Source organism: Zootoca vivipara, chromosome 3, assembly GCF_963506605.1.
Source record: "Zootoca vivipara chromosome 3, rZooViv1.1, whole genome shotgun sequence".
Taxonomy (NCBI): domain Eukaryota; kingdom Metazoa; phylum Chordata; class Lepidosauria; order Squamata; family Lacertidae; genus Zootoca; species Zootoca vivipara.
In genome coordinates this window covers 21,241,984-21,259,666 of record NC_083278.1, presented here as the reverse complement: position 1 = coordinate 21,259,666, position 17,683 = coordinate 21,241,984, and the positions used below count along the sequence as shown (strand labels likewise).

The 17,683-nt window shown below is 39.7% G+C and overlaps 1 protein-coding gene across 1 annotated transcript in view; it reads right to left on the bottom strand.

Annotated features, from left to right (window-relative positions):
* Positions 1–17,683, bottom strand: part of CSMD1 (CUB and Sushi multiple domains 1) — a 915,553-nt gene that overhangs the window by 302,410 nt on the left and 595,460 nt on the right. Inside the window, exon 8 of the mRNA XM_035109950.2 lies at positions 5,577–5,664. Coding sequence (XP_034965841.2) covers positions 5,577–5,664 — 88 coding nt within the window. The remainder of the gene's footprint in view (positions 1–5,576; positions 5,665–17,683) is intronic.

Sequence of the window (17,683 nt, the reverse complement as noted above, 5' to 3'; positions counted from 1 at the left end):
CTTCTCAGTGACCTTTCATACAATGATGTGAAATGCACAGTAATTTCCCCCCCCCCCCCTGCAGCTCATTATCAACAAGTGGCAATTAGAAAATCTGCTTTAGTATCAAGCTACAAGAGATGAATAAACTTTACTTTTCATAATAATTTGTAACCCAACAAATTGGAGCTTTTGTTTGCTCGGTGACTGCATAAGGTGCTGTCCGTTTCTTGTTCACTCTCCTTTCTAGAATCAAAGAGTTGCTAATTTTGTTTCATTTTAAAATGTGGAACAGTGATTAGAGGAGCTAGTTTGGGGGGAAAATAGCAGCAACAATCTCCCAGAAAAATGTCTGCAGTGCTCACTGCTTTACCTTGTTGGATATTAAGGAATATGATGTATTATAAGAGGAGTTGGGGCTAAACACCTTCAGGATTCTCTGGGTTTAATGGCAGGTCAGTTTGCTCATGTTCAGGAACTCTCTCTTGTGCAGCCAATAGGCAAAGAAAATGTTATGCAAAAGTGAATTGTTTATAAATTCCAAGGATTTACCCAGTGAGGAACAGAGAAAACACTGAATGCACATTAACTGGCGGTGGTGCTGTGTGTATGTACGCACACATGAACCCAAAAGAAAGTGAACGAAAGGCAACTCTGAAATCTGGATTGTATGAACTGGTGGAAATAGAGCGAGGTGTTTCTGAATATATGCAGAGCGCATTCCTTTACAAGTTTAGACATCCCTCAGGCAAGGTGGATTTTGAAGAAGGAATTGTCACAAATTATGTACATTTTATGGAAAACAATACGTAGTGCTGAGATTTAGGTTGTCTATTTAAAAAACTGACACACTGAATTCAGTGTAATAGGATTGCAGCCTTGGTATTAGATTGATATCATTACCATTAAAAAAAAAATGTGAGCAACTATATGTAATGGCAAAGGGCTGAGTAGCAGTTTAGCTGTCATTGCACCATAAAATTTGAATTGCATTATTAGGTTTGAACCCACGGGGAGGCAATCTCCCAGGTAAAGTGACAGGAGCAAGGCAAAAGAGAGAAGGGGAAGGGTGAGAACGACACCAGATGAAAACCATTCTTTAATTTTAAATGTTAAAATGCTAAAATCACAATAGAGACAAAAAGGCATTGAAATGTCCAAGTCAAAGTCATTACTATATTTTAAACTACAAGACCTTTACAAAGAACTTGTCAGTACTGAATCAGCAGTGGTTAGACTGACTTTAAAATGAACTTTCTCCCTTTTCCATCAATTTCATTCACTAAATATATTTATCCAGACTTGTTACAGGTAGGTAGCTGTGTTGGTCTGAGTCGAAACAAAATAAAAAAATTCATTCAGTAGCACCTTAAAGACCAACTAAGTTTTTTATTTTGGTATGAGCTTTCGTGTGCATGCACACTTCATCAGATACACTGAAACAGAAGTAACCAGACCCTTATGTATATTCAGGGGGTGGGGGTGATGGGAATGGGTGATGGGCTGATAGGAGTGGTAAACCTGTTGTTGACTGTTAACGACTGTTAATGACTGCAATTGGTCTTGCGGGGGGGGGAGCAAGGGCTGAGGTGCTAAGGAAAGCTTGATCATGTATAATGAGATAAGAATCCTATGTCTCTGTTATTCCATGTGGCTCCATGGTTTTAAGCTTGCTAATGAGTTGCAATTCAGCAACTTCTCTTTCCAGTCTGTTTCTGAAATTTTTCTGTAATAAAACAGATCTTTGAGATCTTGTATAGAATGTCCTGGGAGACTGAAGTGTTCTCCTACTGGTTTCTCTGTCTTGTGATTCCTGACATCTGATAGGCTACTGTCTGGTTACTTCTGTTTCAGTGTATCTGATGAAGTGTGCATGCACACAAAAGCTCATGCCAAAATAAAAACTTAGTTGGTCTTTAAGGTGCTACTGAAGGAATGTTTCTCCAGACTTGGAGAGCCTTTGAATAATATGCCTGCTCATGTATTGCAATTCAGCCTAATAGTCACAGTCATTATTCTCCTGACAAGTGCAATAGCATTTTTTTTCTAGAGTCTTTACTTGAACTTATGAAAACAAATCATTGCCTTAGTCATGCACTCTAGAAAATATTTCATTTTTCAAAAAACTAAAATGTAAAACAAAGAATAGTACTCCATTATTGAGAATGGTGGAAACTAGAGCCTGCCATGCTTTCAAAACGAATTACTGCAGCATTTTTTGTTGTTGTTGTTTTAAAATATGAATGCTTTTGTTAACATAGTCCATGAAAGACTAGCATGGATTATTTTTTTTTCAGGTGCAGAGGAAGCTAAAAAGACAATCATTTCCCTTTTGGTTAAATCTTAGCAGCAAGGACTGCAAAAGGTGTTCAGCTAGATGGAGTGCTAAGGAAGAGACTCAGGTCGGATGCTTCTATGTGACTCCCATTAATAAATTGTGCAGTAGGAAGATTTAGAGCCTTCCTTAGTTTTGTATATATTTCTACCTCACTGAGAAGTCGCATTATGTTCTTGGAAAATAAATAAAAATGCTCACAGGAAGATGATTCCTCCAAACAGGTTAGTTTGAGTCATGGCATTAATGGAAATCATTCCCCTTTCAAAGGTCCAGAGATTGGGATTGATGGTGAACTATTTCCATTTTGGGAGATGAACATTTCCCATCATCCCTAGTAGGAAATGCCCATGTGTTCTATGGTGCCAGGCAGAAGGAGGCGCTAACCTTTCAATGCTCTGGCAAGGGTCCTCAGTTATCTAACAAAGCATGGGAAAAGCAGCATCCTAGATGAAGCCACTATTGGAAGCAGTCACTCTCTCCCCACCCCCACCCCTTCCTGGTCCTCAAATAAAGCATTCCCCACCTTGGAGGCAGTATATGGTGCCATGATGGGGTGAGGGGATTTGCTCTCCATCATGCATCCACCAAGAGGTGTCTATATTCCAGTGGGGGGGGTGTTTGAGGAGGATCACTTCAGTTAAGGTAGTGGCATAACTAATGTACTGCTCACCCACCCCTAGTAAGTTTTTGTGTCTGCCCATTCATCTTTAGGTTTTATGGGCAGACGAACGATAAAAGCAAACATAGCTTCTAATAATGGCTAGTAGTTTAAGGGTACAAATGTATCTTTTGGGTGCTTTGATTGAAAAAATGTCTTAGCATTATGGACCAATTCGTTTCAGTATATTTGACAAAAGAATCAAAATACTACATCTTGATTCTATGCTCTTTTCCCTTCTGCTCGTTGTAGCTGAACAGTTTCTAGCAGTTACTTGAAATTCATTCACCGGAATCCTCAAGATTCTATCAGACAAATAAGTGACATGAGCTGGAAATCTTTGCTTCAAGAAACAAAATCAAATTGATCATTTAAATATCTTTAGCTAATTGGAAAAGCAGTAGACCAGTCCATCCCATAGCCAGATGTTGCCATTATGTGATGTAAACACAGTGTAATGTAATGAGACAGCCATTCTTCTCAACTGATATAAGATTCTGACAACACTGGCAATGCTTTCAAACTTGGATGCATGAACAAATCTATTTTGTTTCAAGCATAATGAGAGCCAAGAGATATTTTTCTGCCTCTATTGTTGAATGCATTATAATGCATGTATAGGGAATGTGTGTTCAATGCAGCTTACTCCTTAGCAAGCATGAAGAGAACTGGACTGCCTGAGTATTATTATTTTTTTAAATAATAATAATAATTCCAGGCTGCTGTAATGATCAGGAGTACCAGAGCAATATATTTACTTAAACCATAAAACATGGCATTACACTTTCTTGTTCCTGTCCTCCTTGTAAAATGGGACTAGGAGTAAAGAATGGCCAGATAATCCCATATGTAGGTGTCAGGGAAGTTATAAAAATGATATGAGCAATATTACACACTTTTAAGGCTGGTATACTATGCACACCTGGCTTAGAGTAGGAATGCAATCATATACAGTGCATGTCTTTTCCAAAGTCCCATGAAGTTCAGTGAGTCATACTTCTAGGTAAATTTATAAAATAAGGGTGAAGAACCTAGGGTCCTGCAGCTTGTGTTGGACTCAAACTTCCAGCCAACCAATTTTAGCAAGGAATGTTTTTTTTAAAAAAAACAAGCAAAACACATAACCAGTATGAGACGGCAGATCAATACAAAATATAGGAGAAACGATAACCCAACATAAGCAAGCAGTAGCAGTAAGTTACAAAGGAAGAAAATCAACAACTAATGCATGAGTCATTCTTTATCAAGCAGGTGATTTCAATAACAATCAGAAGTTTTTATACTGAGGGATACTGAAATACGTACTTAACCTAGTAACAACAAAAAATATTATGGCGTTTCATGATGAATAAACCTACAAAACCCAGAAGTGACTGGAGGGAGAAGCAGTCGGAACAACTGCAGAGCAGGTAAATCTTTGCCATCTCTCCCTGCTTTGCATTAAATGTTGCTGTCCTGCTCTCCCTGCAGGGAGAGGAGAGCCACTGGATCATCCCTTGAAAAGAACCAATCCCTCACTTATTTGCAGCAACTGGCCTTGATCCTGGGCTGGGTGCAGAGCACTTTTTTGCTTTTAAAAAATGTGTCTGACTTCTGAAATACAGAGGGATCAGTGTTTGAGTTTTTATCTGATGATTAGTGGGCCAGAGTATTGTCTTGTTTATTGTTAGGGTGTTTGTTTTTTTGCAAATTTTATTTTTCATAGTGTAACAATAGCAGTCACAAACAAACCAGTCACAGTGTGTCGAATGTTTATTGTTAGTGTGCTGCCAAAGTTTTCTGTCGCTGTTATGGGGCTGTGTGTGTTTGAATATATTGTATCGCTATTGTATTTGTATATACATTTTCCCATGTAAGCGCTTATTGAACATTAATTCTGATATGTCTATGTGGAGGTTATATGACATTGCCACTTCACGGATGTTATTCTGCACTTCCTGGTGCGGTTTTCCCTGGATTTTCGTACTGGGCTTGTTGTAGCTTGAAAGGCAACATGATAACTGCATTAGAAAGAAGCCCAATTTTGTGTGAGTAATCAGGCCACCTGGAAGCGCCCCAAGTCACACTGACTTGTCTCACTCACTTCAACCAGTCCTCTGGTATTGCCTGTGGTAAGAATCACAATCTCATAAAAGACCATCCCCTGTGTTTCTTTGTAAGCCATTGTTCCAAATATGGCTCCTTCCAGGGATCCATGCTGAGATGCAATCGGCAACCTCCTCCAAAGGGGCCGCAGTTTCCTATTCCCTGGTTTAAATCCCCAGGTAGAACCATTTTGAGACCCAGTTCCCAATTCAAGGTTTTTCTCCTGCTCTGCAGTGCATCATTACATTGCTCCACATCCATTACTAAGACTGTTGAATTTTGTGCCAGTTCCCATAGCAGAGTCGGCAATTGCAGCAAGGGCCTTGGTAGGAGCATAGCTTTTCTAGGTATGTCATACTTCAAAGCAGCGTGTCTGATATGAACCACCACCACCCTATGTATTTTACTGTGACTAAACTACAGGAACAAGCACTTTTTATGAGGAATTCTAACTTCAAGTTGAGCGCACTCTTCTCACATTATTATTTTTTAAAGTCAAATGTATAAAATTCTTACCGAAAATCCAAGCCTGTTCTTTTCCCATTTTCAGGAACACCTGGATCAGGACATGTGTCTGATGCAACTGCATCCCCACCTTGACTCACTGTAGCAGACAGGGAAAAAAGAATTAACAGTTAAGTTTGGGAAGATTAATATGTGACTGTCTTTGCAATATACTTTAAATACGACTTCAGGGAGGTAAAGTCGTAAAGTTAAAATGCCTGAGTGGATACGGAGAACAAGGTTTTTTTTAAAAAAAATCCATATAGGATAAAAAAAAATGCAATAGAGTTGCTCGATTTCATAACCACTCCTACATGCAATTTTTATGGAGGCTTGTTGTTTTGGTGCACATTCCAACATAAATTAATCCTGCACACTTTTGAAAGTTATATTAATTCTAGCCTGGTTAATAGGGAGAGGTTGCTGGTAGATTATACAATTTGTGACTTATCTCCTTTGTAAGAAGAAAATACTTATTTGTTCCTTTAAAAAAATGCATAGGAATAACAAAGGAAACAAATCTTGCTTTAGATGTTTATTACTCACACTCCATTTTGCCAGCTGCTATAAAGGGGATTACAACTAGATAATATATGAGAGACACTTTATGTGGGATAAATCAGCCTCATAAAACCAACAGGCTTAACTCTAATGCATGAATGGGTAAAGACCACAGAGGAAGCTGTCCTGCCAGGTTTAGTTAAGTCACACCCCCTCACCTTGGGATGAAGTATTGCCAGTAAGAAGGCCTAAACTGGATGGTTCAATCTTAAACTGCATAGTTTAAGGAAGCCATCTTTATTTCTGTACAAGTAATTTAGGAAGTTTTGCCGAAGTCTTTTTTCATAGACACCTCCCTTTCCACCCCCTTTTATTTTTACATTTGCAAAGCAAATGTACACATCTTAAATGTGCCTAAATTGTGGGCTTACTGTATCATTCATTTTTCAAGTTCCCTCTCTTTCCTTTCTTTTTTAACCTCTTACAAAGATGTTTAAAATGTATTGGAGCATCTTTTAGACTCATTTCTCATAGCATAGACTCGGGTCTTCCACACATGTTTTTCACTTAACAGCAGGGAGCCAATGTAAACATTGGATTAAGTAGTCACCATGTCCCCAGTGGTGATGGGAGTTGGATCACAGACAGAGAAACAAAAACCCACTCCTTTCGAGAATAATTGGCAAGTAATGATGGGAACCTGACTTTTGGCATCTTCTTGATCAGTCCGAAAACTCCATGTGCTGCCAAATATATATAAGTACTTAGAGCAGGATGACTTTACTGCTTCATCAGCGCTGTGATTCCATTCTGGCACTGCATTTCAACGGATATGGTTTTACTGATAAATTCACCAGTGCAAATAATTGTGATCTCTGGCTAGCCATCCCTGTGCCTTGGTTGCCTTGGTTTCCATCAGATCAATATATATTGGAGTATATAGAATTGTATCTCTCCATTAACAGAAGGCTTCCATTGACGGGGAAAAGGGGAATGATTCCCCTATGCCCCCCAAATCTGCTCCAGAGAGTTGGAGGAGCCCTCGGAATAGCATGGCATGTGCCCTGGTGAGATGAGGAAGAGAGGGGAAGATTTGTGAAAATTAACTTTCCTCCCCTTCCAAGCCTCAAAGATCATTATCAAAGATAATTCCATCAGCGGAGGGGCAAAACTAGGTATGACTCACTATTCATTTATCTAGTCACTCAAATTTCATCCTGCCTGTTCATGCCAAGATACTTAAACAAGATTACAGTTGTTTTTGTTGTTGTTGTTTTTAAGAAAAATCAATTAATGATTAAAGCAGAGAAGAATGAGGCAAATAAATCTATGTAGTAACAACACAATAAAAATATTTTAAAACACTTGGGAAGGCAACTATCCAACTAGCATTAGAACTCGCTTTAGATGACTTCAGATCTTCCGAAACATGGGATGAGAGAGTCCAATGGACATGTGCATGGGGGACATTCAGAAATTTTGGTAAGAATTTGAGCCAATCTTGTATCCTCTCCTTCTACTCATTTTTTTGAGACCATAGATACATGGCCCTGGATATCTTGAATTGTGTTCATATTTAACACACACACCCCAAAAAAATCCCACACAATTCAAAATTGAAAAAATGTACATATAATACTCAAAAGGACAAACACAATTCTCCATCAGATTATTACTGTTCTCACTTAAAACAAATGTGATTTAAATGTGCCCAACACTATTTTGACACTGCCCTGCAAATAAGGGGCCCCTGACCATCAGGTCCAGTCGTGTCCGACTCTGGGGTTGCGGCGCTCATCTCGCTCTATAGGCCAAGGGAGCCAACGTTTGTCCGCAGACAGCTTCCGGGTCATGGGGCCAGCATGACAAAGCTGCTTCTGGTGAACCAGAGCAGCGCACAGAAACACCGTTTACCTTCCCGCCGGAGCGGTCCCTATTTATCTACTTGCACTTTGATGTGCTTTCGAACTGCTAGGTGGGCAGGAGCTGGGACTGAGCAACGGGAGCTCACCCCATTGCAGGGATTCGAACCGCCGACCTTCTGATCAGCAAGCCCTAAACTCTGTGGTTTAACCCACAGCGCCACCTGGGTCCCTTATTTTGACACTGCCCTGCAAATATGATCAACAAATCATGGTGGATCTGAAAACCTCATTGATCTCTATGAAGACCCTTGGTGATCAGGCAGGGATTTAAGAACCTACATGTACAAAATTAGAATTATTTCATTGTGCAAAATGAATTAGAAATGTCCACATGGGTTATAGTGGAAGACAGGAGTGCCTGGCGTGCTATGGTCCATGGGGTCACGAAGAGTCGGACACAACTAAACGACTAAACAACAACAACATGGGTTATAATAGATGACAGATTTGAATTGAGAATTGATGGGAGAGTGGGGGTAAAATATGGTTTTTGTTTTCAAAGCAGTGATAGGTTTAAAAATGTGATAAGGTGATGCTTGGTGTATCTCTCTCTCTCTCTCTCTCTCTCTCTCTCTCTCTCACACACACACACACACACACACATGCACACAAAGAGTGCACACACATGCACACTTGTGAAAAGAGGAAGATGACAGAAGTTGAAAATGTGTTTCTTTAAGACTTTAATATCTCAATTTTGTTAGTCACTGTAATATAATCTACGTACCTGCAAATAGAAAGCTCATGTTCTAAGTGCCAAATAGCTGGCCGCAAGTGTTACTTCCCCCATAAAACTGAAAATTGCATTCATTACAGTACATTTCAGCATACAAATCTCCACAAATCTTTGCCTTTGCTAGGCTATTAATTCAAAAAGGCACAGAATATAAGCTGTTCTCTCCTATCTTTCCCAGCTAGTGAATCAGAAATTGTGTGTGTGTATGTGTGTTTCCTCTGCATTTATGCAAAATACTTTTCTTCCCTTTAACAGTATCTGTCTTCAAGTGGCAGAAATTATGACACAATGAGAATTGATAAACGACCAAAAAGAATATTTTCATATGGATTAAAAATCAACATGTAACTTAAACATACTGTACAGATAAAGTCGGACACGAAACTATTTTTCTCAAGCCAAGTTCCAAAGATGTTTGGTTTTTTGTTACCCAGCTTTGAAGAACCATACACATTTTTAAAATCTATGGAAGAAAACAGTATGTTTTTCATTTCCAATTTTAAATCTCTCTTGTTCAGAGCGTTCATGAGACACACAGTCACATCCAGAAACTCCCTTTTGAAATGCTATATTCCCTACAGCTGCATGACATCCCATAACAAACTAAATCCAGCTTTGTATAGAAGGAACTGTCTCATTGAATATCATGAAAACAAGGTGGAGAAGTAACAAAGAAAAGTAAATCAACACTGTGGCTGATATGTAGTGCTTTAATGATGTGGGTGAATAAATAAAGTGCTTTAATGATGTGGGTGAGTGATGTGTAATGAATAAAATTTGGTCTAACACCTCCATTTTTTCTGCCAGAGTTCCTGTGCCTCAACCAACTATGTTTTTGGAAAAAGGAAATATATATATATTTAAAGAAGAAGATTAATAAATGAGCAAATTAAATTAATTAGGATATGCAGAAGATATTTAAAATAATTTTAAGGAACTGCAGAAAGAGGGGGAAGTCAAGTTTTGAAATGTCAAAATGATTGTAAAATCAGTGAAATGTATAAACCTGAAAAGTATGTATGTATGTATGTATGTATGTATAAATAAATAAATAAATAAATAAATAAATAAATAAATAGGTGTTAGCACAAACAAGGTGGATTGCCAAGGACAAGTTTGGGAGAGAAAGGTAACAGAGTATGCAAGCCAAAACCTGCTGAAAAGGAATGATTGAGGATGACACCTTAATATGATAATGGGAGTTTCTAAGTAGAAAGCAACTCCAAATATGGTGTATCCAATTGGAAGGCCAGGTAGAGTGTCCACAAGCTGTTCATGCAATGCTTTAGCCAATAATATTGCATAAAAGATATGGGCATGAAGACTGCACGAATTTACCTGATAGAATCAGAGTATAGGAGAAGGGCATGTACCATGGTCAGACCATGCTTGTGCCAATAGCCTCATGGCTGACCATCCAACATTGCCTTAATGATTAATAAGCTTTGTTGAGCCTACCTTGTGTACCTGACTCCTTTTTCCTCAGAGGCTTTCGGAAGTCTACTTCAAGGAAGGAACCCTAGGAATTTTCCTAACAACAGCCAATGTCAAAAATGCAACAAAACAAAACAAAAAAACACTCTAGATCCCCACTACCCACAACTGGACAGAGCACCTGGAGAAAGAGATGGAATTTCTAAAGACTACAGCAACTCTTCCTCCCTAACCCTCCAGTCTTCCATGATGCTGTACAGAGCACACAGGTGGGCACAGCTGGGTGAGGCCAACTCTACCCTGCTCACCTACCCAGCTCTCAGTGATACAGGCCAGATCAGCCTCCTTCTACATAATCGGAACTCAGAGCCAACCTAGCATTCAGCAACAGCAGCTGCAGACCCGACAGCTGGCTGATAGGACAACTGGAACTCCGCAGGTCAGAGGAGGGGCTGACACATGACAGTCACTAACTGCCTGTGCCGTGTGTCCCTTACCTAGCCTGCCCCCCCCCACATCCCCTAGCCCAGAACCACTGCAATTGGGGTCAACCCTGCTCCCCCCCCCAGCTCCTCTCTTCCCAGGCACAAACGTCACTTACTTTTAAAACAACATAAAAAACTCCTTCAGTAGCACCTTAAAGACCAACTAAGTTTTTATTTTGGTATGAGCTTTCGTGTGCATGCACACTTCGTCAGATACACTGTTTTAAAACAACAAAAACACCAAATTTAAAAACACGCAAGTTAAAAGCCGTTCAAAAACAATTTAAAACATTTTAAACAGGGCAATAAAAACAGCAACAGAAGGCCCCTACCAACAGCCCCCCCCCTAAACCACACCCCAGCCCAAGAATCTGGTTGGCCACCCTTTGTACTTTGAACAGCCACGTGTTCAGCTTTCGGTTGCAAGAGTGAGTCAGGGCCCTGCCTTCCCAGGCTAGATGGAAAAGGCTCAAGGTGGGGAACAGACCCACCAGAACTCAAAGCAAGACTGCCTCACATGAACGCTCCCTTGTTTCCTACAGAGCTTCATTTCACCCATGAGCGCTTGCAGCTCTTATTTGAGAATGCTACTGAATGTGAATCATTGAGGTGAAAAGCTGCTGTGATTGTATGGACACATGAAACAATATTGGTAAGGTGAAATCTTGCAAGCTAAGGCTTTTGTATCACATCTCTGCAAGTGTCTCGTGCCATCTCAGTTCCTTTCTCCCACCCAAAATTCCCACCCATCAATCAGTGCCATTTCACCATTCACAGATATATGGACTTTCTACTCTATATGTCCATGGTGTTCCCTGTAAAATGTGAGAACTGTGTTTTTCTTTGCTCAACCATGCACACTTACATGGGTGCAGATCTATTGATAAAATCCCTAAGCAATCTCAATAAACCTTAGGATCCATGCACAACATCGATTTGGCTTACATTTACCCCTACAGTAAAACAATCAAAGCTGCAATTCTAAACACATTTACTAGTGACTAACCTCATGGATTATCCTGAAGTATAGCTGATTGTATTGATAAACTGTCAACATGAAAGAAAAGAACTTTGCACAGCTGAGCAGAAATCGAGGAAGACAAGTGCTGAAAAAACTAAGTTGTCATATTACACCAGGGCACAATGCCAGTTTGTGAAATTTGCACCTAGAAGCCACATGCAGTCAAATGAATAGCAAATTAAGAACATGGCATCAACCCGAATGGGCCATTATTTTGCATTAAAGAGTGGGAGCAGCAGGAATGAAACTGCTTTTCAATTCTGTCAGATATATTCTCTCCATTTTCTATTCCTTGCAGTCAATAGGATCTTAATAACAGAATACTCCTCAAGTCACATTTGCACTAGATGTTTGTCCAAAAGTAATTGTCATCTCCAAAGCACTTGTTTCAATGTAATATAAACTCTTATTTTTGGAAGACAATAACTTGCATATAAATGTTCCTTTTAGTAGGCACAGATAATCTTACCCAGAGTCTGTTGCTTGCCATTTTAATTATATGACAATGAAGATATGTTGTTGTTGCTGTTTTATCGCTGGTTTACAATTTTCCATAGAAGAAACTGGGAGAAAGCCTTAGACTGTATTCTCAATGCTATGTTCATTCATATGGAAACTGTGAGATTCTGCAATTGCTACAATATGGGATATTCTCTCTGACCATTCAAAGCTTTAATTACAATTCCCAAGAAACAAAAGTCTGGCTTGGGTGTTTTGAGTGTGCATAAATTACAGTGGTGCCTCACTAGACGAATTTAATTCGTTCCACGGGTCTTTTCTTATAACGAAAAATTTGTTTAGCGAATCCCATAGGAATGCATTGAATTTTTTTTTTAAAAAAATTTGCCCATAGGAACGCATTAATTGAATTTCAATGCATTCCTATGGGAAACCGTGATTCGCTAGACGAATTTTTCGTAAAACGAATTTGTCTAGCGAGGCAACCTCTGCTAGAGAAATCCTTTCTTTAAGCGAAAATTTTGTCTTATGGGGCGTTTGTTAAGCGAGGCACCACTGTATCCCTTTAACTCTACAAAGTTTTCACCATTCAGTTGTTTATGGGACCTCAATAGAATGCCTTGGATATCCATGTTTCCCAACATTGACATTTATGTATAGGCTAAGTAGGCTGAAGCATTGGGCCTCTAAATCTAGGGGGGCTCCCCAACCCCCCAACCCCCCCAGGTGGGCAGTCTCCCCTCTCCCAAAATTGCAAACCAAAGACTTCATGCGAGGGCAGGGCAACCCGGGCCCAGAAACTATGAGACTCAGGGCCCAACTTGAACATTTTTTGTGGGGCCCTAGTTCACAGCCACAATCTGCAGAATCTTAGAGATATAAATCTGTGTGCTAGATCATTTTCACAAAGTCAGCAAAGCCCTTAAGAAATCAGACCTGTTATCGAGTTCTTGTGCAAGTTTGTACAGTTCTGGATTTTTTTAAAGAGAAGATTTTGATGAGCTTGAGAAACAAGCAAAAGAGAAACTTGAGAAACAAGCCAAACCTTGCCAAATGTTAACTACAAAACAAGGAGACAAAGAGTGAGGGAGCGGCAAAGAAGTGACAGAAGCGCACCTGATGCCTTAGATGCACTTTCTTCAAGAGATAAGTTTAGGATAAAATCCTTTATTCCTATCAGGGGTGGCCAACTCCGAAGAGACTGCGATCTGCCAGTGATCTACCCCTTTTTAGGAGTTCAGGTCAAAGTTGTTGAGATTTTTTTAGGAAGGAGGAAGGCCCGTTTTTAGGGGTTCAGGTCAGAGTTGTTGAGCTTTTCTGAGGCGGGAGGAAAGTCCTGTTTTGGGCGGGGTGAAGGGCTAAAATGTTGAGCATTTTTAGGGGAGCCAAAGTCGTTGAGCTTCTTTTGGGGGAGCCAGTAATCTACCAGTGATCTACCACAGACATCCAGTGATCTACCGGTAGATCACCATCTACCTGTTAGACGTGCCTGTATATTAGATGCAATTGAAGCGAATTTAAAAAGAAGTACTGTGTACAGTGATGTTGCACAACTGTTTTTCCATTCCTGCTATTCCGATAGCATCTAAGCAAGAAACTCAGCAAAGTGTTGAAGTGTTAATTGAAGCATACCCAGAAGATATTGACCTGAAACTTACTGATGAACTTTTGCACTTTCACCTGTACGTGAGACAAAGCCATAGACTTACTGCAGAGCACTCTCTGTCTCATACAGACCTTTATCAAATTATATACAAGGGGAAAATTCAGGTGGCCTTTCCTAATGTGGAAACAATTTTGCAGCTATTTCATAGCTTTATGGTCACTATCTGCTCGGGAGAGAGGAGTTCTTCAAGATTCAAAAGAATTAAAAATGAATTAAGCGCCACAATATCTCAAAAGGGGTTGTCCACACTGAGCATTCTGTACATTGAAAGTCAAACGTAGACAGATTTTGATGAAGTTTTCTGAAGTCCTTTAGAGGAGAAATTGTGAATTCCAGCATCATCCTCGGCTTAATTCAATTTTGTTTATGACACTCTTCCATTTTCTTCTAGTCGTGAGGGTGGGGAATTGGGAGGGGCCTCACAAGTGGAGTAGCCTAGGGCCTCTCTTCATCCAAATCCGGCCCTACCCTGTACACACTTACCTCTGCAGCAATTTGGAGGAAAGGCAATTGGGGAAAACCCTTTCTCTGTACAAGTGAAAAGCCTGAATAGGTTTGAACCTCCTTATCTAGTTCAACTCTATAGCAAAATGACTTTAGATTTACTGACATGGAGGAAAAGCTTGCCACATTCACTACTGTCCTTTCGGCTGGCTCCCATAAGAGGTTTTGCATACAACTGCACCCAGTTAAGTAATAGTCAACTGCACACCCACTGAGTAGGATTTGCAACACTGTACACAGAGATGTCATGACTGAATCAAATGTGGAAGGTTCAGGATATTTATCAGCACCAACAGATAGGCACTCACTATGATAATGGTCAGTGAGAGCAGCTGCCTCCTCCCTCGCCCTGTCCCAAACAATGTCTCTGGGAAAGACGCAGCACATTTTTCTATTTGAAAGAAGACCACCTCATTCCAAATAACAAGCCACTGGTGTGCACACGCACACACATTAAAGGAATTTGTCCCAAGTCCAAAATTTTGGGGCCAATTTTGAACCTCCACCCTCTCTGAAAGGGCAAAGAATTCATATTCTTCAGATCAGCACTAATTCAAGGATTCTTACTCCCAGGGTTTACAATGTGCTGAAAGCAGTTATTGGGTCTTAAAGGGCACTTTCTACTATGATACTGTATTTTGCTTGACTGGAGAGAGTAAAGTACCTCTTACATGCTCCAGTTCTGCATGAGGCTAGAAAGGATATTTCCAAGAGATAAATCCTGCATAAAATCCACTCTGTTTGATTAGATATTTCACAGCTTTCAAACTGATCAGATTTAATTCTTGTTTTCAAAGAATATACTTTCCAAACCAGCTGCAGACTTAAGTCAGGCCTTCACAAGGATTCCACGGAGAAAGGAAAGTGAAAAAGAGTTCATTCAACTGATGTCTCTTTCAAGGACAAAATAAACAACTGTTCACAGTTGTATGAGTTGTAGGTAATGCAAGATAAAGAAATGTATTTTAGCGGGTTTTTTATTATGGTTTTTTTAAAAAATTAATTTCTATAATGCTTAATATATTTAAAAATATATCTTGAGTGGTGTACTTAGAATATTACAGAAATACGCAGTTAAACATAAAAAAGTTACATTAATCCAAAGGTTAGCCCATGAGGTTCATGGTCAAGCGGAGATTTCAACCTCGGTTCTCTCCTGTTTTAGTCTGATACTCTAACCACTACAGCAAGCTAGCTCTTTAAGAAAGACAAAACCCAGCCTTAATTCAGCTGGGGGGGGGGGGGATAGCGAAATATGGCCTTATATGTATATGAAAAGTCTTTCTCATATGTTCCATTATAAAACTGTATGCTCTGTTAGTCTGATACAGAGCTTAGTTTTCGCCCTAACAATCAATTTGTCTGACCTTGAGAGTACTGTATGAAGCTGGGTTACCAAGCTTTTATAACCTGATTCACTTTTGAGCTATACAAAATCACATTTGTGTTTGCTGCAAAATAGTTGTTTACTCATTTTTACCTCACAGAATGAAGCAGAAGGGCTCTGTACCTTGGAGACCACTAAAGGAGGAAGCCAATATACACTCTCACTAATATCATTAATTTATATTGTTATTCTAGCTGCATATAGCTTTCAAGTGGTAAAAGACTGCAAAAACAACAGAAGAAAACTAACTTGAAATGCAAACTACGCCTACCTTTGCAAGGTATCAAAGACTAATAAAAAAATGGGATACCTGAGCAGTCTTTAACCACTTAGAGCACAATATTTGAGTAGATGTCTACTCAAAATTAAGTTATACTGAGTTTGATGGGTAAGCAGATAGGGAGAACTGCAGCTACAGGATGTAATGGAAACATGAGCCCTATTCAGGCGATAAGAAATTCACTGTGACTAAAAATGCTCATGAAATGACACACATACTATACATGGAACAAACCTGATTCCAGCCTTCTTCTCAAAGGCATTCAGGCATACCCTGAGTTCCTCCACATCTGACTTAAAGATTATCACATGCAAATTTAGTTGCCAAGTACAGGATACCCAACTCAAGTGGGATTCATCTACACAATTGTGATTTGAAGGCAGATAGCAGACAGAGGTGGCCGGATTCAGATAATTGCTCACTATTAAAGTCTCCCCCCCTTCTGCCAAGGAAAAAAGGTGACCAGTTCTCAGTCCTTTTCTCACTAGGATGGGCAAGGTAAGAAATGGAAAAGAAGTCTGGGGGAATTATAGGAATTGCTCATCTCAAAGTCCTTCGTTTCCCTACTAGGTGGCATTAGCTAAGAATATGATCTAAACCCCAGACTTTCCAGTTGTTAGCTCGCTCTTCTAGCTCCAGTGCTGGGTAAGGCAACACTTACCCAGTGCTCCCCAGGACTCAGTACCCTTCTGATTCCCTTTAAGAACAGATATACTTTCCTGCTCCCGGCACTTCCACTTCTAGTATGAGCTTATGGCAAATTTTTCAGCTTATGTTTCTATAGGTTTCATAAAATAGTTGGGGAATATTTTACTCTTTAATCAAGGAGTGTGTGCGTATTTTGCTGCCTGCCTAGAATTTAACTTTGCTGTCTGAAGCAGTATTTATATATATATATATGTCACTCCTATTTCAAGCTTTCTTTGTTCGTCTGTGGGAGAGCTTCTTGTGAACGTAAAAGCTAAAGGGCTAACACATATCCATAACAAGTGCAGGTCATACTTCCAGCAAAAGATCCTAAACCTTTCGGCAGTGTGTATATAAAAATACAGGAGTGCTGGATGTACACATGTGAGTCCAGGTACACACTTGTAACCTTCACACAGTTTAAAACTAAAGTCACCAACTGAAACGCAAAAGCACACTCCATACTGGAATTTGATCTCTACCCAAATATAAATTGAAATTCTTCTATTGTTTCTGTTTGGCGAAACTGCTCTATATTAGGCTTCCATAGACATTTTTAAGCATCATGGCCATAAAACCTGCACTCCACATTTTCCTCAGTATTATTCTAAAACCATCTGTCACGTAAGTCTGCATAACAAGATGGCAAGAGTCAATTTGGCTGAAACCTGCATACTTCTAGAAGGTCTCTCATCATCACAACTGGTGCCTGCTATTTAGCCAAGTAGCACCTGTTTCACCAAGTGATTAGGAGCACAGTGAGATAATCAGGCAGGGCTTCTGAAGTCTAATGAGAGAAGATGGAACAGCTTTAAAAGTCAATACTGAAATAATGAATACTTTAATTAATGCTTTCTGATCCAGTTCTCTAACAATAAGCTGCAATGTATCTGCTGTTTATTTTACTTTATTGCCTGAAAGATTAAGTCTTTCTACCATGGCATGGATATGATCTTGCTATGCTTGCTAACTTGGTGTTATGCACTTGGTGTTATGGAGGGCCACAGTTTGGGGATGCCTGCACTAGTAGAACA